General features: G+C 39.6%; 2 protein-coding genes across 10 annotated transcripts in view; both read right to left on the bottom strand.

The window, feature by feature from the left end:
• The window catches only part of LOC134817534 (uncharacterized), a 30,913-nt gene extending 13,378 nt beyond the window's left edge, over positions 1–17,535 (bottom strand). For 3 of the 9 annotated variants that reach the window (XM_063826684.1, XM_063826688.1, XM_063826685.1), the window contains exons 1-13: positions 17,411–17,535; positions 14,538–16,821; positions 13,372–14,439; positions 11,318–11,393; positions 9,800–11,077; positions 9,284–9,668; positions 7,156–8,210; positions 6,434–6,564; positions 6,156–6,250; positions 5,830–6,022; positions 5,404–5,550; positions 931–1,065; positions 437–565 (exon numbers count right to left, since the gene is read on the bottom strand). In XM_063826684.1, the coding sequence (XP_063682754.1) occupies positions 437–565; positions 931–1,065; positions 5,404–5,550; positions 5,830–6,022; positions 6,156–6,250; positions 6,434–6,564; positions 7,156–8,210; positions 9,284–9,668; positions 9,800–11,077; positions 11,318–11,393; positions 13,372–14,439; positions 14,538–14,612 (4,767 nt within the window). In that variant the 5' untranslated portion in view covers positions 14,613–16,821; positions 17,411–17,535. The remainder of the gene's footprint in view (positions 1–436; positions 566–930; positions 1,066–5,403; positions 5,551–5,829; positions 6,023–6,155; positions 6,251–6,433; positions 6,565–7,155; positions 8,211–9,283; positions 9,669–9,799; positions 11,078–11,317; positions 11,394–13,371; positions 14,440–14,537; positions 16,822–17,410) is intronic. The other 6 variants (XM_063826686.1, XM_063826687.1, XM_063826689.1 and 3 more) reach the window with 3 other exon arrangements.
• Positions 17,536–17,793: 258 nt separating this feature from the next.
• On the bottom strand, positions 17,794–26,898 carry LOC134817135 (uncharacterized). Its single transcript, XM_063826255.1, has 3 exons — positions 26,820–26,898; positions 24,801–26,608; positions 17,794–19,907 (listed from the first exon to the last, which is right to left on the bottom strand). The coding sequence occupies exons 2-3, from the start codon at positions 24,878–24,880 to the stop codon at positions 18,227–18,229; spliced, it is 1,761 nt and encodes a 586-aa protein (XP_063682325.1). The 5' UTR covers positions 24,881–26,608; positions 26,820–26,898; the 3' UTR covers positions 17,794–18,226.
• Between the last annotated feature and the right edge of the window lie 505 nt (positions 26,899–27,403).

The raw sequence follows: 27,403 nt of genomic DNA, 5'->3' as shown, positions 1-27,403 counted from the left end.
GATCGTCACTTGAAATCATAGATTTCAGAACTTTTAGGGAATATAATGTTAAATTATCTGACATTCAATCAAAGGTCGGAAATTTCAAAACTTACTTAGTCTCGCATGAATGATAATACATATTACATAATAATATAATGATATAAATGTACATCTTCGTCAGGGTATATCTTAATGCCAAAGCGTGTAACAGTTGTTAGAATCTCTTCAGTTATGTATACGTTAAAGAAAATCTATAAACAAGACATCGCCTCATGTTGCTTATTGAGATGCAGACTATCATCGGCCAATAAATTATGCATAAAACCGCGTACAATTATAAAACACTATTATACACGAACGTCGTACACGACAATAATAATATGATGATTGATCTTAGATTATATTAATAATGTTATTTAAGTAATCATGATATCAAAGTAATATAGTTACTGACCTGAATGCAAATAGTAAGGATGTAGAGGTGTGTTTCTGACTGTATGGGCCATGTTCGGGCCAGGAGCAGTTGCTCTAGATCAAAACCTTTTCCCAGGTTCTTCCTGCATGCCTTGATATTCTCCAAGTCCTGAAAATTCGTTAGAATTACACACCGAAACTTTTCTTTGCATTGGTTGTTGTTAACATTAATTCGGTTTATTATAAGTTAAACACAGTAAAACCTATACTTTTATGAGTATAATAGTAACAGTAAAACATATATATAATAGCAAAACATATAATAGTAAAACATGTAATTTAAAACATATAATATTAAAACATATAATTATAGTAAAACATATAATAACAGTAAAGCATATAATAATAGTAAATCCTATAATAAAAAACATATAATAGAAAAACACATTATAATACGTAGTAAAACGGGAAAACCCATGAGGACTGTCGAGAGATAAGATAAATACACTTAGCGTTACACAAAGTTTAACAAACCTTTTTATCAAGACTAGCGAGGGTGCATGACCGCTGGAAGGAGAAGTCCCCGACTGACTCGAACTGGTGAGAGGTGGGAGTACATACCGTAGCGTATGAGGTGATAGCTCTGATAATCATGGGTCCATCTGATTGCTGCAGGAGTGAGGGGTCAGATTGGTGTACAGATTGAGGGTGAGGGGTCAAATTGGTGTACAGTTTGGGGGAGAGGGGTCAGATTGGTGTACAGATTGAGGGAGAGGGGTCAGATTGGTGTACAGATAGGGGGAGAGGGGTCAGATTGGTGTACAGATTGAGGGTGAGGGGTCAAATTGGTGTACAGTTTGGGGGAGAGGGGTCAGATTGGTGTACAGATTGAGGGAGAGGGGTCAGATTGGTGTACAGATAGGGGGAGAGGGGTCAGATTGGTGTACAGATTGAGGGTGAGGGGTCAGATTGGTGTATAGATTGAGGGAGAGGGGTCAGATTGGTGTACAGTTTGGGGGAGAGGGGTCAGATTGGTGTACAGATTGGGGGAGAGGGGTCAGATTGGTGCACAGATTGAGGGAGAGGGGTCAGATTGGTGTACAGATTGAGGGAGAGGGGTCAGATTGGTGTACAGATTGGGGAGAGGGGTCAGATTGGTGTACAGATAGGGGGAGAGTGGTCAGATTGGTGTACGTCATATTTGTTCATCTGATTGCTGCAGGGGTGAGGGGTCAGATTGGTGTACAGATTGAGGGTGAGGGGTCAGATTGGTGTACAGATTGAGGGTGAGGGGTCAGATTGGTGTACAGATTGGGGGAAAGGGGTCAGATTGGTGTACAGATTGAGGGAGAGGGGTCAGATTGGTGTACAGATTGAGGGAGAGGGGTCAGATTGGTGTACAGATTGAAGGAGAGGGGTCAGATTGGTGTACAGATTGGGGGAGAGTGGTCAGATTGGTGTACAGATTGGGGGAGAGGGGTCAGATTGGTGTACAGATTGAGGGAGAGGGGTCGGATTGGTGTACAGATTGAGGGAGAGGGGTCAGATTGGTGTACAGATTGAGGGAGAGTGGTCAGATTGGTGTACAGTTTGGGGGAGAGGGGTCAGATTGGTGTACAGATTGGGTGAGAGGGGTCAGATTGGTGTACAGATTGGGGAGAGGGGTCAGATTGGTGTACAGATAGGGGGAGAGAGGTCAGATTGGTGTACGTCATATTTGTCCATCTGATTGCTGCAGGGGTGAGGGGTCAGATTGGTGTACAGATTGAGGGTGAGGGGTCAGATTGGTGTACAGATTGGGGGAGAGGGGTCAGATTGGTGTACAGATTGGGGGAGAGGGGGGCAGATTGGTGTACAGATTGGGGGAGAGGGGTCAGATTGGTGTAAAGATTGAGGGAGAGGGGTCAGATTGGTGTACAGATTGGGGAGAGGGGTCAGATTGGTGTACACAGATAGGGGGAGAGTGGTCAGATTGGTGTACGTCATATTTGTCCATCTGATTGCTGCAGGGGTGAGGGGTCAGATTGGTGTACAGATTGAGGGTGAGGGGTCAGATTGGTGTACAGATTGGGGGAGAGGGGTCAGATTTGTGTACAGATTGAGGGAGAGGGGTCAGATTGGTGTACAGATTGAGGGAGAGGGGTCAGATTGGTGTACAGATTGAAGGAGAGGGGTCAGATTGGTGTACAGATGGGGGGAGAGTGGTCAGATTGGTGTACAGATTGGGGGAGAGGGGTCAGATTGGTGTACAGATTGAGGGAGAGGGGTCAGATTGGTGTACAGATTGAGGGAGAGGGGTCAGATTGGTGTACAGATTGAGGGAGAGGGGTCAGATTGGTGTACAGATTGGGGGAGAGGGGTCAGATTGGTGTACAGATTGGGGGAGAGGGGTCAGATTGGTGTACAGTTTGGGGGAGAGGGGTCAGATTGGTGTACAGATTGGGTGAGAGGGGTCAGATTGGTGAACAGATTGGGTGAGAGGGGTCAGATTGGTGTACAGATTGGGGGAGAGTGGTCAGATTGGTGAACAGATTGAGGGAGAGGGGTCAGATTGGTGTACAGATAGGGGGAGAGTGGTCAGATTGGTGTACGTCATATTTGTATCCTCTGATATTTCATGTGATAACGTTACATCTGAACCGATGTAAAGCCTTAAACGTAAACCTACGACGATGCACACGTACGGCGTACCCAGACCTTTTCCCCAACTCTTACCATAACCCTAAAACTCATCCAAAAACCTCGTTTAAAACGGCAGCGTAAAATGTCCCATTTCCAGGCTGATTCATCGATTTATTGATTTTTGTGATGTAGATTTCTTCTTATGTATGGTATGGTAATGCAATGTGAATTCAAGGCTACAACGATTATTCTTGTTGAGGGCCGAGTGGGGTTGGTATTGAATCTTTCTTGGAACAGTAGTCTGGAAATTCGAATTCTCCAGACTGAACAAAAGCTTATCATGTACATTGTACATATTATATCCTATCACAGAGACAAAAGGAACAACATTATTTCAAATTAAACACAGAAGATACAACAACATTGATATTTAAGTGTACAAGGCACATGACGCGACGGTTCAATATTAAAGGATAAAGAAGAACAGGTACAGACTATTCGGTACAATGGAAACAATACACAGTAAACGATAGGTACAATTCTAAATAAGTACAGTCACTGTTCTCAATAATTCTCAAGAAAAAAGCCACGTTTTAAAGGCGATAATTTAAACAATTGTCAGAAACACCGAAGAGTCGAGGGAGTACTCACAGCAACAATAAAGACAATGTAAACATCTGAACTTCCTGTGCAAAATGTTTCATTTTTAAGCTGACTGTCTCGTGAGACGGCAGCAAAGAAGACGTCGTAAAAGAGACGGTGTATGCGAGTTATTGCCACGACCTAAGCACACGTGTTTTATTGTGGTTGTATTGTAAGCGGTGGCGTTTCCAATTCTTTATAGTTGTACTATACCCACCGTCCGAGCAGTTATCCCATGTTGCGCTCAGAACGCAGGGCAAATACTTGCGGAGCCGGACAGGCTGAGGGAGCTCTTGGAGAAAAGATAACCAGAAACTAACACTCAATACTTCGAAAGGAACAATGCATTGCAGATCGTCCAGATTACCACATGACATCACCTAGGCGCGGATTATCCCTAATATAGCACGTGGAATTCCCCACTGTGCTCCTGACACGTGCACTAAGAGTTGTATGTCATGAACCTAGGGTGGGGGATTATACTTAAGGAAGAGTGAGAGCGTTCAGGTTTATAGCATTGTTCTGAGAGCTAACTTATACCTTGGATACAAGACGCGGGTAAGACCTCGTACTTATACTCTGGCAAAGTGCCAGTATCCTGGCAGTGTGCCAGTATCCTGGCAATGTGCCAGTACCCATTACCCGGAATTAGCAGTGCTGGTTGGTCATGACACGTTTACATTGTGGAGAGTTGAGCCACCGGTAGAATGTGCTTCGTAACGAAGACTCATAAAAAATTGATGAAAACACTGATAATAATATGGCTGATTAGGTCATGAAAGGACGTGCTGGAACAAGTTAACGAAACGGAGTCTTTGGTAGGATGTCAGTACCTAACCAACGGGTAACTGGTAGATTACCGACAGATTACCGGCAGGTAACTGGTAGATTACCGGCAGATTACCGACAGATTACCGGCAGGTAACTGGCAGATTACCGGTAGCTAAAGTAACTGGTAGATTACAGACAGATTACCGGCAGGTAATGTAAGAGAGAGGGAGAGCTGCTCAACAGAACACAAAAGCAGAATATCAATACAGGAGAGAATAATATGAACAGCACTTTTATTGTAACAACCGACTCAAAGGTAAGGTTAGCGGAGGTATTAATGTGATCAATGTTGGATAATAACATTATGAGAACTGAGAACCCGCAATTTATAATACAGAGACTGTAATAGTGAGACTACTACTCTAGTGCACTATAGTGGTACTTCTCACTATTATATATTGCGGGTTCTAACTACTCAAACACTCTATTAACAAAAATGAGTGTAACTGAAATAGTATGGGATGAAATGAAAGCAAACGATAAACGCATACGGTAGATTTATCATTCTGTTTGTTTAACCCATTAGATCTAACTTCCTGGTTTACTTTCTAATCTACTAAGGTACGTTCTGAGATAATTACACGTACCAGCAACGGAATGTCGATAAATTGTTTGAAAAGTCATCCCGGAAGTTTTGTGATTATGATTAAGAGTAGCTAACATAATTTTCCCGTCTTTTTTCCGAAATGTATTTATACAATTGCAATAGTAATACAATCTAGATGATCTAATTTCAGGCCATTTTACTTCCTCCCCAGTCCCCATATCATATTTCATCCCCCATACCAGATAAAATTACATACTGTCGTGGCAAGTAATACATATTGATATATAGTATAGGTCACACACACGACCCGTTATTCTTTCATTTTATATATTTGATCCTTATAAAAAGTAAAACTTTGAACTAACCCTGTCACTCCTAGTAAGATCCCTGGCTGGAAGGAATTGGACCGGGACAGCAGATCCGGGATTGGGTGCAATTGTACGGGCAGCGCCACTTCTAGTTCTAACTGCATTAGAACTTGTTGAGTGCTTCTGCGCAGGATTCTTGGCAGCCTGATCAAATTTTGTCGGTTTAGAAAGTTAGTTATCAGCTCAAGATCTAATAAAGAGTTGGCTCACAATTTCATCTCTGTCCCAGCCCTGGCGAATAGATATTCATAGATATTTTAAACGATCCAAAGATAATCCAATTTTAATCCAATTATATACTAACTTTAGACAGGAATCTTCCGTTAGACTGAATTAGATCAATAAAAATTCATAATCGACATAATTAACGGAAAGAGCTCCGAAAAATTCCTAGCATCCCAGCAACAAACAAAATTGAGTTACCATTGCAGGAGGAATGGCGGCTGTCCTGATTGAAACAGTCTCAGAAAAGTGAGGTACAGGAGAGGTAGATGGGACCCCATTCGTGACTGAATGCCCTGAGCCAGCTCTGACCTGATAAACGGTCCCAGAGTTCAGCATCATCTGCCTGATCTCCAGCAGGGTTGCTTTTTGGTGGTGCACTGGACACAGATCCCTGCGAGGGTTTGCTTCTTTAAAATATGAGTTTGCAAATTCTTGCTTCCATGGAACGTCTATTTAAGGTGTTCATAAGTAATAACCATTTATTAGAGAGATATACAATATAAATGCAGACAAATGTTATTTACTTGTCGGCTGGAGCGAAGTTTTTGCAGTTAGTCTTAGAGCATCGTTTAGTAGAGGGTTCCTGGGGTGGTTGCGCGCTTGGAGCTGGTACTGGCGGCTGAAACATAACATTCGATTATTATAGAGGCCTGTTTAAATAAGATTAGAAGCCCAGGACATTTGCTTGGGAATCGTATTATTGTTGTGATGATATTTATATACGGCCGGAATTTAGGGAATCTTGTTATCGTTAGTCTCGTCTTTAGCATTTTGTTGTCTTGTAATTGAATAATTGACTTACATCGTTAGTTCCAGGCTCTGGTTTGATCCAGATTACTCCAGGAATCACATCTTTTTGTCTTCTTTTTGGAGCATCGTGTCTGGGCGGCACCCATTGAACGTCCGGAGAACTTGCTTTCTCTTGGGGAGGAACTGGGATAACGAGATTTGTAGGTAATTTGTCAAAAATATTTATGGAAAGGGTTAACTTAATCTAAATTGAGCAATTCTTAGACGTAGAGCAAGGAATTGGTCCTCAATACGATGATAGTGATACATGGGTGATGGGTGTAATATCAGCATATTATATAAACGAATTACCATATCGGCCCTAATTTGGACGGCCTCCTAACGAGATTTGCCCTGTAATGGTCACAATGTGGGCTGGTTATCATTTGGGTAGATCATTTTGTTCAATCCGAAGTTAATATGTTCATTTCAGTGTCCAATGATACTCTCGCATTTCTAATCCATCTTATTTATTTCGCTGCTTTATCGAATTTTAAAAGTTATTACAGACAAACATTTCAACAGCGGTTGGTCACACTTTTATTGAGCACAATAATTTATATATTATAATGAGTAATATAAGTAATCAGTTACAATCGACAAAGTACTCGTGAGCGGCCTTTGTTGGAGCATTTTCCAAACTCGAGTTTATAATATGGGCTCACAGTTTGGGTGACTCAAATTAGGGCTGATAAAGTACTCGTTTTTGATAGCTAAGGATTTCAAGAAACAAACCTGGAGGTGAAGTAATTATGATTGGTCTAACAGGCGATTGCACTTTGGCCACTTCTTTTTCCTTATGAGACTGGCAATTCTCTTTTGGTTTCACAGGGTTAGCCTCTGCAGGAATTTCAGCGGTCTGAGCAGGACTGCTGTCGGTCTCATTAGTGGGTGGTGTTTGCATACTTGAAGAAATGTTCGGGTGGTAAACCAGAGTAGGTATTTGAGGCACCTGTGTGGACGTAGGTTTTGGGGAGCTAGGTTTCTGGGATCCTTTTTGGGCATCAAGCGTCTCCACAAGTTTTGTGAGAGTACTCTGATGGAGGGGCTTACTAGGGGCAATCCCAGATTTGCCTTTTAATCCTGTCAGCTTTAATGTAGGAACTGAGGGGTTTGATATAACTTTGTTCAGTGGAATTGTTATCTTAATTGATGGTAACGAAGGCTCTGTGGTAGAAGCACTAGGTTTGGTAGCAGGAACTACTGGTTTAGTCGCTGGAAACATGGCCGAGGGAGCTGTGGTCTTAGTTGATGGAGCTGTGGTTTTAGTTGATGGAGCTGTGGTCTTAGTTGAAGGAGCTGTGGTCTTAGTTGACGGAGCTGTGGTCTTAGTCGAGGGAGCTGTGGTCTTAGTTGATGAAGCTGTGGTTTTAGTTGAAGGAGCTGTGGTCTTAGTTGACGGAGCTGTGGTCTTAGTCGAGGGAGCTGTGGTTTTAGTTGATGAAGCTGTGGTTTTAGTTGAAGGAGCTGTGGTCTTAGTCGAGATAACTGTGGTCTCTATTGAGGAAGCCGTCCTTTTAGTCGAGGAATTCGCGAGGACAGGTGTTGTAAGAGCGAAAATCTTATTCAAAGGAGCTGGACCCTTTTTAGTTGTAGAAATAACAGAGGAACTCCCTTTTGGACTAATCTTTGTTGTTGGGAGTGCCGGTTTTGCTGACATAAGACCGACAGCGTTTGCTACCTTATCTTTTATATGAGTAGAAGCAGTGGTGACAGGCTTCTCTATGATAATTGAATTTTTAGATTCTAAAGCTTTCCGAGAAGGTACTCTTGCTCTGCTTAACTGTTTCCTGAAAAATATCATGGCTCATTACATTGAATGATATTAGGTGATAACAGTAGGCATAATCATCGACCATCAGATTCACTTTTTGTACATAAATGCATGCTATGACCAATTATCTTAATACCTCAATAATTGGATATAATTATTCCCGGGAATTATATCCCCGAAAAGTCGTGAACACTGAGCATTAATAATTTCCCGGAAGAGTTACGAGAGTTATCATCAACACAAACTGCCAGTCGCCTTGTGCGGGAAATTAATCAAAACAAATAGCAGTTGCGCACTATATATAACATACTATATTTTATGATGAGCACGTATCACATTACACATTCTTTCATCCAGAGTCAGGAATTAATTATAATACAATAATACCTTGGCTGTTGAGTGCTCGGGCTCGCCTTCCGCCAAGGCGTCGGGCATTATCGCCTGTAGCACTCAGCAGCCAAGGTATTATTGTATTACTAGCAGGAACCCGTCTAACCCTAAAGTGGTGTCAAGCAGGGACAAAAGGATTTCGCGGCATGTACGAAATCGCGAAATTTCCCATTCTCCGCGACAAATTTTATGTATAGTTTAATGTATAGCCTGTTAAATTTCGCGGTACCGCGAAATTTGGCCAAAATAATCGCGAAATCCTTTTGTCCCTGGTGTCAAGACTCTAGAGACTAAAATAATTATTACCTATTTAATTCGCGTTTTTGACACCACTTGGGGGTCCAAATTTTGGGCTCTAAAACTCCTATTTCTTGGCCAATTTTTCATTTTTTCATGCTGATTTGAAGGCCATTAAAGCATTTGACCCAATCAAAAAAGTTTCAGTTGTATATCTTTTACGGTTTTTGCGGAAAGTCGTGTTAAAGTTGATGCCGTGGTGTCAGTAAAATGGCACGGATAAATAAATATATATATATCGTCTCGCTTTATATATAGTAAGATAGCATGCATTTAGAGGTAACAGCAGTTGGTCACACTTTTATTGAGCACAATAATTTATATATTATCGCCCGTAGCACTCAACAGCCAAGGTACTATTGTATTATAGCATGCATTTAGAGGTAACAAATCAATACCCACATTTTTTCAGCAGCAACCGTCGTCACATTTGTGGGTGTCCCACTGTTAACAGGCTTCCGGACATTACCACCAATAACAAACAAAGGATCAGGAGGTTCACCACCAGGATTGATAGGACTGGCAGCTCGCTTCTCAGAATCCTTAGTAATCAACCTAATGGTATTTGGTTGTTTGATCGGCTGAGAAGTAACACTATTGGGAGGTTTCACCAGGCTGTTGGGAGGTTTCAGCAGGCTTAGTGTGGAGCTGGGTTTGCTGGAGGGTTTTGGTAAATGGAGAAAGTCTGAGTCGTCCATAAAGCTTGTTTTGAAGTTTACTGATGGGCTGTTTACAGAGGTTTTAATGGTCTTGTTGGAGGACTGTACCCAATCTTTAGCCGGTGGAACTGAAATTATAGAATGGATTGAGAAATTTAAATTTTGCATAATTACTGGTCAAGAGAAGTTGTTAGGCTAAATGTTTGTAGTGGATCATGAATGAAAATTAATTATGAGAAAGTGAATGAATATTGTATACCTAGATGCGTAGTGTTTTGAACAAAATTTCTCTCTTTCCAATGGGCCAACTGTAGACGCAAAGCCGACACCTTCTTTTGACTTGTATTTTCTAGGATCTCAAGAATGGATTTTGGGAGGTAGCCAATCTGTATGTTCTGATCATTGTGATCACTGTAGTGGTTTTCTGTTGATGTGGTTTTCTTTCCTACTTTCAACTGCATGTTTTTTTGTGGATTTGTTAGATTCATTGCGTCCACAAGTAAGCCGCTACAATATGTCAGAGAGTCACCTAAGTTGGCATTTTGAACATTTTTACTTTGAATGACCTTAGAATGAACCTTCTTACTTTTAATGAATGCAGAATGAGCATCTTTACTAAGAATCATTTCAGGAGATATTGGCATACCATTATTTTTTAAATGGCGTTCTAAACTCACTCGGCTTTCTCTATGAGTCATGAACTTGGCAGTACGACCGTGATGAACGGGCTGAAAAATGGTATCTGACGGTTTACGTATTATGTAAGATGCACGAGGATTCAGAGCTTCTAAATTAGGGCACCTAATGGAACTGTTTGGTACAGCGTTGGTTTTCTCTTTCGAAGAATCAGATTTCGTCACAGATACATCTACAGATGGGCCCTGGGAGACCCTCTTGGTAGCCATAAAGCGTCTTAGATCAGAACGCAACTTAGAACTCACTTTCAGGCTTTGGCTTTTAACTGCCTTACTAGTTGTAGAGATTTTGTAGAGATTTTGTGCAATATCTTGTTGCATTTTACCTTCCACCGAGGTATCAGATATGACGTCAAATCGTTGTGTAGGAGAGTTTGCGGAATATAGTAACTGAGGGAGCAGTAAATCAGCAACACGAGCTTTTTTTCGAGCAAATTGCTGTTGATATTGGAAAACATGTTGAAAAGGAAATTGCGCGACTGATTTACTATGCGATGCTGGAACCAATGGACTCCAGAAATCTGTAATGGGATGATGTGAAATTGGTATAGGTTTTGGTTGAATGAGCTTGCATTTAGGAGTTGTCACATTGAATGCCGAATTCTGACTCTGCACTCTGGTCTTGCGAGGTTTATCTCCCATTACTTTGATGTTAGTACAAAGCATAGACGGATTCTTATTACTAACAAGTTGACTCGATTTTGTTAGGTTTGGTTCACTAGATTCAAATGTCATGGATGGATTTAAGTATTTGCTAATCTTTTGGATATTCTTCTGAATTTCTTCGCAGCTAGGAGCTTTCAATTCGGTGAAAGATGAAGATGGGTGAGCAAATACAATATCTGAAATAAGGAAAGTGAATCGATGGTGAGGTTAAGTGTTAAATGCACTGAAAAGCTTTTGACGACGTTTCCATCATATTGTCATTATTACACAATAGATACACTATTTTATATCTCGATGTCAAGCCATCCAAAAATCTTGATCACGATTCAACTTCAGAAATTGCACAATTCTAATTTCAATCAGAGAAGGAACCATTAACTGATGTGTCTGAGATACCAAGCTTACTAAAAATATACCTCTGCTAAGCGATGAGCGTTGATCAACTCTCTTTTTTAAATGCAATTCTTCCGCCGATGATGAATTTCTTCGCCTCTAAACCATGGAGAATGTTAATATCGTACAAGGTTATCTATTAACAGAAACAAAGAAATAGAACAATAAACTAAGTGCTAAGGTAAGAGACAATTGCCCATTACTCATACATTGGTTAATTATTCCAAATAAGGCCTGATCACATAACAGAAGCTATGATGCCGCCATAGTATATATAATATAGTTATAATATATATGTCGCCATGTAACTATAGCTATGTAAGAAGCAACATCTCATTACGGAAACATTCCTTATTATTCTTTGGCACCGAATAGGAGATTGGTATTGTATAAAGTTGAATCCAATGATGAATGGAGTACTAAAGAGTTAAGCAATCAGGAAATAAGACATGTGAATAAACACATACTGAAAATAGATCTCAACCTATGCAATTGCACTGCCATTAATCCAGATGGAATCTTTGTCGAGTAATTTTTGTAATTTTGAATCAGCAGTATTTACTTTTAGTTTGGTTTTACTTATCAATGTTTATTTCTCTCCGTTTTTATTATTATTTCAAGGATTCTTTTAAAATATTATTGTGATTTTTGTTACGTTTACGATTGTGATTTTTGTTACGTTTCATGTTTTCATACCTTACGAGACATATTTAAATGGTAAGAAAGTTGGTGGTTATTGTTGATTTTTCTCTGATTCATCAATTAATTAATGAACACTAGTATTCTATTATGAATTGCTTTAAAAATGATTTTGGACACGTTCCATTAAAAATAGGCGAGCTCTGTCACTACTTTATTGGCCACGAGGTCAAAAGAAAATCGCAGCACCTGCGGAATCGCGATTTTTTCAATTCTCCGTGACAAATTGTGCATTTTTCTTTAAATCTGAGGACCAAATTTGCACATTCTCCTTTATATCCGAAGACCAAATATCACGTTCTTTATAAAGTTATAAGTATATGGAACCAATCACATCCACAGCCTTCCGAATGTAGGTACGGACTTCAGAAGACCGAAAAATATTTTCAGCTCATAATGATCAGGGTAGCAAGAAACATGAACAAAAGTAGTTTCCAGAAAAACTTTGAAAAACTTTAGACTTAAAAAATGTTCGGTCCCAGTCATTCTCGATAGGTACTTCGAAGGCAGAGCTCCCGCTTCCGATTGAAAAGGGGTTAAGCCTGCCTTCCGAGATTGCATTACAAGGGGGAAGCCTCGAGTCCAAAATCGTGTATCGAGGGGTAGGTGCAGACTTCGAAAAACCGAAAAATATTTCCGGCTCATAATGATCAGGGTAGCCCGTAGCATGAACCGTGGAAAAATTGGTTTCCAAGAATCCACTTTCACAAGCATTTGACATTTCTTAACCCACTCGTCTGCTGACGTATCATTAATCATTATTAGCCAAAAACTTCCCTAAAACTTAGATATAAAACTTAGACTACTAGACATAAGTTTACCACTAGACATAAAGTTAACCACTAGACAGTAGACACCCCAATCAATGTCTGGAAAACTGCAAACATTTCGGGAGTAGTGGAAGATAACAGACACTGTCAGTCTCCTATACTCTCTAGAGGATTATTATTAGTTAAGTTGAGGCTAAATTTCAAAGGCTCCGGAGAAATTGGAAATTGTTTATACAAGATGAAAGAGCTGATCAGAGAAGATCTTTGTATTTAATTTTCTCAAATATTGGGTTTAATTTTAATAAAATAAGATGAAAAAATCCCCAAATACCATGATTTAATTTGGGGTACTATACGAAATGTGGCAGTTTTCGGAATTTGCATTTAGGTCACCGGACTTATGTCGAACATAAACATGTCTCGTAAGGTATAATATTTAATGAGCTATAATCAATGATTATTAATCATAGGTAGAATGTGACACACAATGCTAAAATTAAGCTAAGAAGGTGCCGATAAGGGAGCTTACAAAATGTAAGGCTATGTTGGCTAACGTTTTTTATAAACTAACAGAAAAAGAGTATAAGTTTATAAAATAAAGTATTTACCTTATCTCGTCGAACTGATTTGCAAGCAGGAGATCCGTCTGATATAAGTTTACTAATATGAGAACTCTTCAGAGAGGAAACATTTATATTTCTCTTGTCAACAGATACAGCTAGAAGAGTATTCCTCAACGCTGCCGCCTTGTGAGGGATCAAATAGTCATATTGCTTTGTCCTTTTCCCTCTCTGACTCAAAAGGGGTCTGTACTGCTCATGTAGTTGCTTGAGCTTATCATTGATAAGATCGCCTGCCAATGCATCGACAAGGTTTTTTGTGTTCAGTGGGTCAAAATACTGGAGATTAGGGGGGAATTCTTGAGACACATACTGTTTAATATCAAATTTTATTTTATGTTCATTCAAATGATCTGCAACTTTCAGCAAAGTTTTCATTCCATGGATGCCGTAAACAATCCAATCCCTTGCCTCCTTATCCTTAATATTTTCAATGTCTTCAACTTTGAGGTCCAGGATGCTTATCTTTTTGGCCAATACTATCTGATTATCGTTAACAAGAGTATTGACCAAAATTTCTGAATTATTGCTGGAATCATGACCAGAGGAGGTGGACGATGTTACAATTGTGGTTACAGGGATAGTAGGTGCCGAAACCACCGAGGTTACAGTCACGATATCAGCAATAGTTGATGCTTCTATGATTGAGGGAGCAACAACTGATGTCGCTAAAACTGCAGCAACTGGTGTTGCTACGTCTAACGTTGATATAACTGATGTTGAAATGTCTGATATTGTCACGTCTGGTTTTGCAACGACCGCCGATTCTGCTAAAACTGATGTGGCTGTGTCTGATGTATTTGCAAAAGATCCACAAATATCTGAGTTCAAATCAGGGGTGGTACATCGACTTAGTACAACAGTGGAAGGTGACTCAGTGTCCCGTCTAGGAGAGGATTGGTTAGATTTTATCACAGGTTCAAATCCTTTGTTACTCAGATTAGTGAACAAATTACTAGATTGTTTGTTAGCAAGTTTGGCATCTTTCACCAAAGATTCAACATCGTCTTCAGGAATGATGTCAATCCCATCAGAGTCGTAGTCCAATACGGTGACCTGAAAAAGGAGAGAGTGAGAAAAATTAGGGCAAAATGACTTCTTTAAAAGTGAAATTCATCAATTCATTTTAATATAGCCAATGAAGGTAATCTTACCACACCAGTTGAGTCCTTCGATGTCATTCCAATGTCAAAAGCGGGTAAGTCATCATCTTCGTCCTTCAGCTGCATTCAATTTATTGTAACGAAGCCGACATACTGATCGTAAATAAATTGTTTAATAAAAGTAAATTTTTTCATTGAAATGTGAAATATACGAATTTGTTGATAACAAGAACTTCACCTTTTAAAAGTGCTGTGCAATATATATGATAGGACTAGTGAACTAATTTAAAAAAGACAATCATATTAAAGGAGAAATGATTTTTGTACGTCATTAGAGAATTCATTTTACAAAATATTATGTACAAACAATTAAGTGGGCACATTTAAGCAAAATAAAGGAAACTGGTCGCATGATATATATTATATATTAGGCCAAAAGATTTCAGTAGTATATAATAATTTTGTGAAAACTTATCCTAAATCACAGTATGAACTTGTATATGATATGTGAAAGGCTTTCAATTAAATCTTTTGTGGTGCCCATGAATTAAAAACATTTAACTCAAATTGCAAGTTTTAAGTGAAATTCTTGCTAAGTCTTAATGGCATCAAATGATAAATACTTTACTCTTCTACAATCTACAAGTATCGATGAAGTATGATAATAACATATGAATATTATAATATGTGTTTGTACCTTATGGCGTACCATACTCTCTTCCTATGGTTTAAAAAGTAAAATTAATCAGAAACACCTTTTTAAAATAAGCATCATTTTGCCTGTATCTTCCGCCTACGATGAGGATTTAGTTCTTTTAAAAGTAGTTGAATAAGAATGCAAAAACCTTGATAAAATAATACCTTGTAGTATAATGAAGATAGGTGTACTTTGTTTTAAATGTCATTTCTCATTTCTCATTCCCTGTCCTGGGCAATAAAACATAAATTTTGTCTTGTTACTCAGTGGCTGTTAAATCGGGGAAGTCACTGAGCTTTTCAAAAACAATATTAAAATTTCCTTCTTCGCAATAAACCTCAAATACAATGTCCAATCTTGTACATTCCCATGGACATTACTTCCGACAGCAAGGAGACAAGACCCTCTGTCAACTTGGAATTTAACAGAGGGTCCTAACTTACTAAGGAAGCGCAATCCATGGGAACATGCAAAAATAAGCACATAAATTTCCATCGTGATAATGGTAAAGGGCTGTTACTAATAATCATCGAGCTTTTCACATCAATTCAAGGGTAACCTTTTTTTCGGTATGAATACCAATTACCACACGTTAAAAGGGTTGAAAAGTTTTTTCGAAGAAAAAATATGACTAATTCTCCATTGTCGTTTATGAGCATATAAGTTTATGTCCATCATAATAATGGATCATGGCTGTAATATCAGTTTAAATCATTGAGCTTTTAAAGATTGCCTGCATTTTCAACTTTCTGAAGTCTTTTCAGTTCAGCTTTCTTTTTCTTTGGTATGACTATCTTGCCAAAAGCGTTAAGATACTTTTCCTTAACGAAGTAAATTTCCTCTCCACAATTGTAAAATATCGTGTGCTTGAGCATCATCTTGTCGGATGCATAAGACAGAAACCCTTGCTTGTCATATATTTCGAAGCTTACCTTTGCTTTCGTTTCTATATCTCCAAATCCAGAACCCTTTGAAAGACCATACTGACACTGGTATTCAAGAGCTAGATTTTTACCAGCGACCCTATCTGGACGTTGATAGTTACTGAAGACATTATTGGCCCTCTTGGACTCCAGTCCCTCGGTTAAACTCTCCCATTTTGCTGCGAGTGCGAGTCCGTGTATGAAACTTGTGCAGCGGACAAGGCATCGTTTAGTCACAACGTTTTCCTTCAGAAAAAATTCTAGAATGTTTTTCTTGATAGGTTTCTTCTGTAAACTTATGACAGGAGTATGATCGAACAGGGCATCTATTAACTTTCGGTTGATTTCAACCACTGTTACACAATCGTGCCTTTGATTGTAGTTTTCTTTATTCAAGAAATATACGATGACTTCTTGCGAGCAGTGAACTCCTTGCTTGAAAGTGTGTAGATCCTTTTCAAAATCACCGGATTTATGCAAAGGGGTTAAATTGGTGGCTCCTTCTGAAGAATCGAAGACGGTACGACCTTTAAGGCTGCCGCATTTTACGTCCACCTTCTCCTGTTTGATGTTCACGCAATTTTCTCTTTCATTGGTCACCTTATCTTCTGACTCAATCACACCGTTTCTGTTGGTGTCATCAAACGGTTCCTGTTTCTCACAATCTTGAATGGTGTTGTAGACAGCGTCTAAACGGAGTTCAGGTAACCCTGCCCTGAAATGGAGATGATGTGAATGAATGAATGAAGGGAAACTGATACTATGTATCACCTTTAAAAAACCAGAAACATGTTGATCAAAAGCCCAGCAGCATTTGGCCACTGCTTTTATCTTTCAATGCTTCAAATCCTAGGGCTAGCTCAGTTTGCCAGGTCTAGGATGAGAGTCGTCGAAAGATAATGGCAAAGGTTTGGCGAGCAGAGATGTGAACACCATGTTACTTTTAAGCGGCGACAGTCCGGACGCCAAAACTGGTCAAAGATCGCAGTCTGGGTCGACATTTCGCTGCGAATCGCGCAGTGCACGTCTCTGTTGGTGAGATTTCAAAGGAGGAAAATGAGCGAATTATACTACTCTTAATCTTATACTCTTCATGTTATCCAGATAAAACAACAAAATTAAATCTAATCAGTGATTCTGATGGTAATTTATCATGGTCTAGTCGGCTGCATTTATCTGCCAAAAATGCAAGAATTAGGGCCTGACATTTGGCAAAATGCAGCTGAGCGCCCAATGCATGTTATGAAATTGATAAGTGATCTGGGGTCATTAGGAAAATAGGAAGTCCACATGCAAAAACTTACCCCGTTTTACACCATTGGTCCAACCCGTCAGGGATCAGTCCAAAGTTTGGAAAGCCTTTCCACTGCAGGCTTTCCACTGCTACTGATCCCCCGTTTAACCCTACCATTGTGGCCATAGCCTAAAAGTTTTAAAAATTAAATAAGAGCTTATAAACGTGACGAACATGTAACCGAGGCAAGGAGGGAGAATGTTGCTTGAGGTTGGATCAATTTCCAAATTTTAGAAACCGTTTTGCATTAAATTTAGCCCATTATTATTCCAAAATAAGCTCTGCTTTATAGATTGGGCCAGCCTCGTGCAACAGTGGACCAGTTTTGGTCACATGTTCGTCATAGTAATAAATTATCAATTGGATGAATAAAATGAGTCTACAAAATTTTTAGACAAACAATTTGATCAATTGGGGTAGCAATTAAGCAAAGAATCTAAATTGATTTTCAATAATGGTAAATTTAATTTATTAGTTTTTATGACGTGATTTTTATGAAAAGAACCACTAACAGATTTGTCAATTTCGAAGAATCTGATTACAAACAATTCTACTAATGTAATTCATCACTTTGAAAACCATCTGTTAGTCAAGCACATGCTAAAAATACATAAGAAAAATTCTAATAATTATGCTTACGATCAAGGAACGTTTTAAATGGTGATCAAACAGAAAACGTCGTAAACACGACTCTATAGACCATATCGTTAAAGAAACTTCTGCACAAAATAACATCTCTTATCTTTTAAAAAAGAAAATATTCACATCATACAGAATAACTCACTGGAACTGCTAAAGCTACAACAAAAATTCCAATCAGTAATTTTCAAGCAATTCTACAAAAACCGCTGAAGTTCTTAATAAGAAAAATCTTGTCATCTTCCTCATAGAAATTAACAATTTTTTCACAGTATTTGGGTGACAGATACGTAAGATCGCCGTCTGAATCAAATACAGCCAAGGATAAGGAACACTTTCTTTCCATGTCTGTGTACATACTAAATTTGTCAAGCTCATACTTTACGAGAAATTCATTCTCCAAGTTGGATCCTGCATTTCTATCACTTCTCTGAAAGTTAGAGAATCTGTTGTTCTTCTTTTTCTTGTCAATCCCAGGGGTCTGTTGGATCTCATCCCATTTTTCAGAGAGCGCAAGTCCATGTGTGACTGATTTGCACAACAGAAGAGACGTTTTCTTCTCCTTTTTAATTGATGCAAATCGTTCCTTCAGTTCGATTTTCAGGGGAAGTTTTTGGATGCTAATAGATTTGTGACGGGAGACTAACTGTGCCATGTCTTTATAGTTCAAGTCTTTAAGAGACACTGTTTTACGTATGCTCTCATCGTACATTAGCTTGAACTTTTGATGGACATTTGTGCCCAGAAGAAACTTGCTGAGCTCAGTTTCCATGTTTTTGGAATCCAAAGAGCAAGCAGTCGAAATCTCATGATGATCCAAATTGGTAGTTCCAGCAGTCATTGGCTTTACTTCCATTTCACGTTGAGTAAAGGAAGCATCTCCATACTTGGGATCAGTCATCATTATGTCCGACTTTGAAGATAGGACTCTGGAAGCCACAGGCATCTGTTCACGTTCCACTTTAAAATGACCGAATAAACCCTTTGAATTATCCATCACAGGATCATGAATACTGCCATAATTGGAAAAAACTGAATTGGTAGCTCCTGTGGAATTGGTATTTACCGCATCGCACTCTTCACCTCCATTTTCCTGTGTATTGTCCTTGTGAATTGGGATATATTCATCAAACGTTTGTGAACTTCTCGTGTCTATATCTTTGTCCTCTTTCTCATTGATACAACTAAGTAGTTCTTGAAGTGTTTCCTTTAGATTGGTGGTTCCTGCAGATAAGATGGAATGACAATCCATATCTGGCAGTTCAGACTTTCTTGAATCGTATGGACTCAAGAAAGCATCAGCACTGGTTGTAGCACAGAAAATTTCATCCGTGTTTTCAGTTGAAGATGTTGATGAGTGAGGCCCGAAATTCTGAAAATTCTCCACGTCATCAACAGGGACATCTGACCCTTGCTCTAAGGGATTAACCAACCGAGCTTCGGACGGAGCTACAGCAGATACGGTTTCATCGTCCATTTTTGACAGTTCATACATACTTGCATCAGAAAGATTGAAGAAAGCATCAGCATCAGTTGGATCATATAAACTTACATCCATGCTGTCAAAAGAAGAAGGCAATGAATAATCATATCCAATATTCTGTGATTCCTTTATGACTACATCGTTGGCATCTGATCTTTGCCCAAAAGTGTTGCCCAGTAGAGCGTTGGTCGTGTCAGGAAAGATAGTTTGTTTCATTGGTGGAGCCTGCAGATAGGTAGAACCGGGTTTGGACCCTGGGTCAAAGCAAATCAAGACATTTTCCTCGAAATGATATCCCAGAGGACTCAGTTGATCATCAAATTCTCTTTCTTCGTCTGAAGCCCGAGGTGAGCTGTCTGAAGTTGACTGATATCCAGAGTCTTGCCTGAGGTAGTAACAAATTTAAGTTGGTTGAATCGAATTAGACAAATTCATGAATTTAAATAATTTAAACATGATTTGGCCATATAAACATGATTTGGCCATAAATGATAAATTTGAGGGGGGGGGGGGGGGGGGGGGGGGGGGGCATGCAAAGCTTGAAATATGCAATTCTTAATCGATTCCGAAAATTTCATGCAAAAATATTGAAAACTGAAGGAGTTATTTCAATTTCAATCTCATTTTGGCTAGTAACCCGGACCGAGATAATATGTGCGATTTTGCTCATGGAGGTCTTTTTAATTTTACTTAGGTATCCACTGTTCAACAGATATTGAGCTATATCTTTCACATAAAGTTAGTCTCTCAACATAAAGTTAGTCTCTCAAAAATATCGAAATTTGATCGAATTTTGGGAAAAAGCTATATGGGCATAATATGGTTTTAAGCTCATAACTCAGTCATTTTTTGACCAAACTGGATGTAAATTCATGTACTAGTCCAAAAACAGGCTTATCTTGCAAATCTAAACGAAACATATAGCTCGACTAATTTTGGGTATATTAAAGCTAAAGTATATTAAGGGGGCCGGGGGGGGGGGGGGGGGGGGGGGGGGGGGTCTTCATCAAAATTCTCTCGAAATTGATTTTATAGTTGTTTCTGATAGAGGGGAGTGATATCTATCAGCTGCTTTTGGTCCCATGGAAAAATATTGTTCCTAGCCAAAATTATCGCCAGTCAAATGTCAGCGCTCATGTGTAATTGTATTGCGCGAGCGATTTTCAATCGCGCGCCCTGAAAATCGAGTCTAAAAATCTATCTTCTCCTACATTTTTTGAGCAATCACCCTGAAACTTTCAGGATATGTTCTAGGGATCATTTAGAAGATATCTGTCGAGCCGAATTTTGAGATAGGCCTTAGAAGATTTTTTATTCAATTTTGAAAATCTTGGACCTGGAAAAATCGTAAAAAAATGAGGTCCAAGATTTTCAAAATTGAATAAAAAATCTTCTAAGGCCTATCTCAAAATTCGGCTAGACAGATATCTTCTAAATGATCCATAGAACATATCCTGAAAGTTTCAGGGTGATTGCTCAAAAAATGTAGGAGAAGATAGATTTGTAGACTCGATTTTCAGGGCGCGTGATTGAAAATCGCTCGCGCAATACAATTACACATAAGCGCTGACCTTTGACTGGCGATAATTTTTGCTAGGAACAATATTTTTCCATGGGACCAAAAGCAGCTGATAGATATCACTCCCCTCTATCAGAAACAACTATAAAATCAATTTCGAGAGAATTTTGATGAAGACCCCCCCGGCCCCCTTAAAGCACCCCTGCAGATTTCGTCGATTTCAGGTGCCGTCGGCAACATAAAAATTAAAAGCAAACATAAATTTTCCCCCTAAAATCGAACGCTTTCTGTGCAAAAAATTGACCTCAACAGAAAAAATTAAACATGGCTTCAAATCCAAAATTGAACCAGAGATTTTTCACTTCCTCTCGATAAACTCAATTTTCAACCAAAATAAAGTCTCAAAGGGGTAAATTACTCAGGTCAGGATTGTAGGCAATGATTATGCCAAACCATACATTTTTGTAAATTCATTAAACTTTCAATTTAGCCTAAAACACCCTATTTCGCAAAAATTTTCCGGGGGGCTGCGCCCCCCTAGCCCCCGCCAATGTGGTCCGCCCCTTACCTGGACCCCGCTGGGGGCCGCGCCCCCAGACCCCTGCCACAGCTTGCAGCTTCGCTCGCCGACAGCCCCCCCCCCCAAAGAAAAATCCTGGCTACGTGCCTGAGCAAAATATAGGTTTAGGGCTTTTCAGATGATTTGGCTCCTCAACAGATACCGACGTACATAACGGTCAATATAATATGTAGTTTAGGTTTACCTGGCCCGTAGGTTTTTTTTAAATTTTTATTTTTTTAAGAGAGGCTGGGCCTGGTTGGCCCACGAGAGGATAGCATATGGATGCTTTGCCTACCTCTGGGATATGGCTGTCCTGTGGGAGGATGCCAGTGGAATCAAGGTGTGTAATCAAGGATGATGGTAAGTGTTGTGGGGTGTGTCATAGATAAACGCTTAAGTGGTGGTTGAGTGTGGAAGAGAGGGGCGAAACAATACGGCGTTAAAGTAGTCGCTATGTTACACCTGTCTGGTCCAACTTCTCCGGCACCACTAAGCGTTTAGTGTGGTTTGTAAAGTTGACAATGGTGGAGATGTGTTGGTTGTCGAATATGTCATTGACAGAGAGGTAGTAGTCCCGGAAATGTTGACCTCTTATTTGGGCAATAGCTGGGCACTGTCCGAGAAAGTGTGAGACAGTCTCCTCTCCGTCGCCGCATTTAGGACAAGCACTTGTGTCTGATTTGTGAATGGTGTGTAGGTGTTTGTTGAGGCCACAATGTTCCGTGATGAGGTGCACTGCAGTTCTGTAATTTTGTCTGTTGTTACTGAGTGTGGTGTTGACATTTTTGATGATGTTGATGTTTTTATGTCCAAGTGTCAGTTTAGTGTGTCTGGGACCATTAGTAATCCATGATTCTTGATTAAGTTTTGTGACTTTGTCGTTGATCAGGCGTTTGATGTAAGATTGTGGAATTGGGCAATTCAAAGTGGATTCACTGGTTGTGCCATTTTTGGCCAGCTCGTCTGCTTTTTCATTACCCCACAATCCGGTGTGTGCTGCTATCCATCTGATCTCTAAGGTGTTAGTGGATCCGAGTGTATTGAGGGTGTCGTAGCAGTCTCTAGTAGTTCTACTCCTCGTTGAAGGTGAGGATATAGCTTGAATAGAGGAGAGACTGTCTGACCATATGATGATATGTGTGTTTGTGTAAGTTGATAGATATTTACAAGCTTCGATGATGGCAGTGAGTTCTGTTTGATAAACGGTGCAATAATCAGGAAGCTTGAATGATCTTTCATCTAGTGTAGTGTTGTTGTTGTCTGTGGTGATAATATAACCAGCCCCGCTACCTGAGTCTGTGCGTGACCCGTCTGTGTAGCAGGTGATGGTTTCACTGGGGATGTTGTCGATGGTGTTTTGGAGTGAGCCTCTATATTCAATGTTGTCAGCTCCAGGAGTGGTGACCGTGAAGCTTCGTTCAAGCATCATGGTTGGTATAGATAGGTCTCTCTCTGCTTTGGGTGGTATGTTGAGGTCTACCATGAATTGTTTGTTGATAGTGGTGTGAGTTGTGATGGTACCTTTTCTGGGGGCGATAGTTTCGAGGGTTAGGCTTCCATATGCTTGAAGCCTGGCTGTGCCCTTTGCTGCTTCACCTCTCAGGAAAAGTATGATATCTGGAGTGTTAGTGAGGTGGTTCAGTGCGATGAAGGGAGTACTAGGCATGGCACCAGACATCATTCTCAATGCCAATGCCTGAACTCGTTTGAACTTCCTCGCGTTGGTGTCTGTTTGGGTTGCCCTAATCCATATACTACAGCAGTATGATAGAATAGGTCTGATGACAGCGGTGTACATCCATTTGCATGTTTTAGGGCTCATACCCCAAGTGGGGCCGACAGCTCTTCTACATTGCATAAGGGATGCCGTAGCTTTTTTGGTGGTATTGGTGATATGTTCATTGAAATTGAGCTTGCTGTCGAGGGTCACTCCTGGCCCGTAGGTTACGAATGTGCCCGAGGAGGAAAAAAAAAGCAAACTTAAGAAAATTTCTCTGGAACTTAAAAGTTCACCTCAAAACGAAATCTGCACCTATGTATTAAAGTATATTAAAATGTAGGTCTTTTCCCGATTTGAGGGCGGAATATACTTTAATATGCTTAAATATGGTCAGCCCCCCCCCCCCTTATCTTGTTTCATTGCAGGGATTCATGCATGATTCACACCATCTATACTTTTTTTGTAAAATTGCAGAATTTAGCAGAAGACAAAAATGAGTACTCCGAAATTTAGCACAAATAAGAGCACGGTTTGATATCTCAGATCCAATAATTTTAACTTTTAAAAAAATCTGTGATAGTCTATTTTCCTGCACCATGTATGCATCGTTATCTTGAAACTTGAGAGCCTAGCTGGCTGGGTGGAGCCGCAGATTGGGTAAAATGCACACAATTCTTGACGTCACGCAATAATTAACAAGCTGAAGTCATTAACTTGAAAATTGCTGCTCACTGCTCAGTGCTCACTTTTCTTATATACCCTTGTATAATGTATACTTCTAGTCCATAGACTCTGGAAGAACCATTAGAAGGTCGTTATCTCATTGTATCAATGTTTGCCTTCTAGCAACCATATAATTACCGTGCTATGTTTATGTGATTGGAGAGCCGGTTATCGGCTCAACTGCATGGTCGTCTATATTTAGTTGTATTAGACAGTATACAAATGAGGACAGATAATTATAAGGTATATCAGATAACAGCATATAGAGTGCGCAGGCGACGTGCATTGCCAGATCCCAGTTGAAAAATGTTGGATTGAGTTATCCTCATATTATGCTCTACAGGGGGGTCCCTGACCCCAAACGGTGCCTGCGGGGCAGCCACGCCTATATTTGGTCCAAATTAGGCCCAATTTAGCCAAATACCCTGAACATGCCCAAAAATCGCCAATATCTCAGTTCGCGATATTAGCAAAACTGACTTCGCTCAAAACAATAGAACTCAATAGGGTATTTTCACATGAAATTTTCAGAATCAACGTAGAATTGTCTCATGACCTTAAGTTTTTGGACAGAATTTTGAGTTAGGCCTTTAAAAAAATTTGGCGGCCACTGTGCTATCTCGAAACCAAGTTTCACAAAAAAAATCAGGATGAACCCCCCCCCCCTTAACTTAGAAGGGGTGAGCGTGCTATTGCTCACACCAAACAGCAACCTAGTAAAATAACTAGTCCAAGAGAATGCAAATAAATTTACCTCAACCGCTTGATAAAGTTTCCATCCATATCCGGATCCTCCGTAAAGTCATAGACTGACAGTTCCCGCTTATGTGCCATTGTGCTAATGTGGTTTGAATTGTTAATTTAAATCATTAAGACTGCCTAATAAAAAGATGATCTCAGTATAATCAAATGTTTCAATTCTTGAATTTGGGAATATTTTTCCATGGTCATTGGTTGTAAACTATACATTGAGGACATATCAATTTTACTAAAAGATTTGCAAATATTTTTCAAAGTTACAGTTTTAACTAACTGAACAAGATACTATTAATAATTAATACTAATTCTAATTGATGTTTTGTCGACAACTACTTGTTTGAAAAACTGAGAGGAGACTCTCACTTTGTCCCAAAACATCTATTAAATGATCTCACTCAAAAGAGCGAATACTAATTCTAATATAAAGATATATACTTTTATCACCAGATTGATGCAAAATAAATTTATTCTATCCTACAAAATCCTTTCAGGTTTTTTACAAAATAAATTTCATCCTCTCCTTCATAAAAGAAAACAGCCTTCTTGCTAAACTTAGGAGACAAATACTTGATTGACCCGTCTGAATCAAAAATAGTCAGCGTCATCATACACTGTCTTTCTATTTCAGAATAAGAAGCGAACCTGGATAGTCCGTTTTTCTCGAGAAACTCTATCTCCAGTTTCTTACCAGAGTTTCTGTCCCTTCTTTGATAATTTGTGAAACGATTATTCTTCGTTTTGTTGTTGAGACCCAGTCTTTGGATCTCGTTGAACTTCTCGGCCAAAGCCAACCCTCTTGGAACAGATTGGCAAGAAGCCAATGACCGTTTCTTCTTCTTTTCGAGAGAGGCAAACTTTTTGCTTTTCGTAGTATCGAAAACGATTTTCGTAAGGGTAACCACTCCTTGCTGGTTAACCAAGTCTTCGAAATCTTTATGCATCAGATCAATTAACGACACCAATTTGGAGCTCTTTTCATATGTTAACTTGAACTTTTCGGTGACATGAGCACGCTGTAAAAACTTGCTTAATTCAAGTTCAAAGTTGTCAGCATTCAGCTTGCACGACATTGGCGAGCGTGGTTTGATATCCAAATTGGCGACTACGGCAGACTCATTGAATTGGGCGTCGGATGGTTCTTCGCAACTCTGTATTCCCTGCCTGGGAACTTGCGCAAACGCGCTTCTGTTTGTTTCCCAAATAAATGAGCCGACGCAGACGGTCTCCAAAGATGTACAAGGACAATCAACTTCTTCAGTCGAGGGCATCCCAAGAAATTCAATGGGGATGAAGGCGGTATCAATAGTCCCATCGATAAAGGCCGTATCAGAGATTGAAATCAGCGTATTGGTGACTGCTGCAAAAGGGCGACTAGACTGATTCAGTCCATGTGATTCCATGGTGACAGATCGGTCACTAATACACCATGAGGTATGATCATCAACTGACTCATCGCTACGATTCATTGGTTGGTTTTCGAAACCATTATCGAAAAGCGATTCTTCGAGATTATTGGTGGCACCTGCAGACAACATGATATCCGAATTAGATATCATACTCGAGTCACTCAGACGAATGCTCGCACTTGTTGGCCTCGAAAACAGCTCAGAATTGACTTCATGGTCGCGATGAACCTCAATTTGAAGTGGAGCCGAATCTTTGAAATTATTTTTCGATCCTCCGCAGAGGATCGAAAAAATTCGCTGAGGATCGAAAAAATTCGCCTTATCATCCCCAGTGTTTTGAGGTGACTGGGGAGCACCTTCGCCACTCTCAGAGGCTGTCGAATAGCCAGAATCCCTCCTGAAGCAAGAAAAGTTGTTTAAGGAAGTGCACAGTACACATTTCCACTAACAATGTGATGTAAGAATTGTTTGACGGTTAAACTATGATTTTATTGCAGCATAGTGAATATTTGATGTTTTTTGAGCTGTGACTCCTCCAAAATCCTCCAAACAACTAAGATCATGACATAATTCATATAATTATCAATGTAAATGTAGATTTTAGCTACCTGGATCGCTTGTCGTCAAACCGCGCCACATCGTTGTTAAAGCGTTTCATGACTACAGAAAAATTTTATTAAGTCATGTAATGACTTATTTTTGAATTGTAAGGGGGAGGCAGGATAGCAGTTTAGTATTGCCACGTAATTGATTACGAGATGGGTTACGTGCGGTCTAGCTAGGACAAAAAACTCCATCTTGTACTGCCGTCTACCTAGCACCTCAGACCATGTCACGTAACGCAATATGAGACACAGTCCTTGATCCTAGTTAGACAGTACGTAACATGTTACGCGATCGAAACATTAATGAACTTGTGAATACAAGTTGAGCTTGTACATAGTCATATCTTAGACACGACCGAAGTTTGGTTGACAAAGGAGCACTTATTTATTCAAATTGTTCAGTGAACTCAATAGGTTTGGATGTATTTGAAACAAAGTCAATTCAAAAATGGATTTAAGTGCTCCTTTATAAATCAAACTTGTGTCTAGTCTTCGACATTTTGCAAGAACTCAACATGTATGGAATAGTTCAGTATAGTGTTTAAGATAATGTAATAAGTTACATGCAGTCTGGCTAGGATTAAAGA

This window comes from Bolinopsis microptera, chromosome 6 (genome assembly GCF_026151205.1).
Source record: "Bolinopsis microptera isolate Bmic1 chromosome 6, MBARI_Bmic_1.0, whole genome shotgun sequence".
NCBI lineage: Eukaryota > Metazoa > Ctenophora > Tentaculata > Lobata > Bolinopsidae > Bolinopsis > Bolinopsis microptera.
Note: the sequence above shows the minus strand (reverse complement) of the source record. Positions and strands in the feature narration are given on the sequence as shown.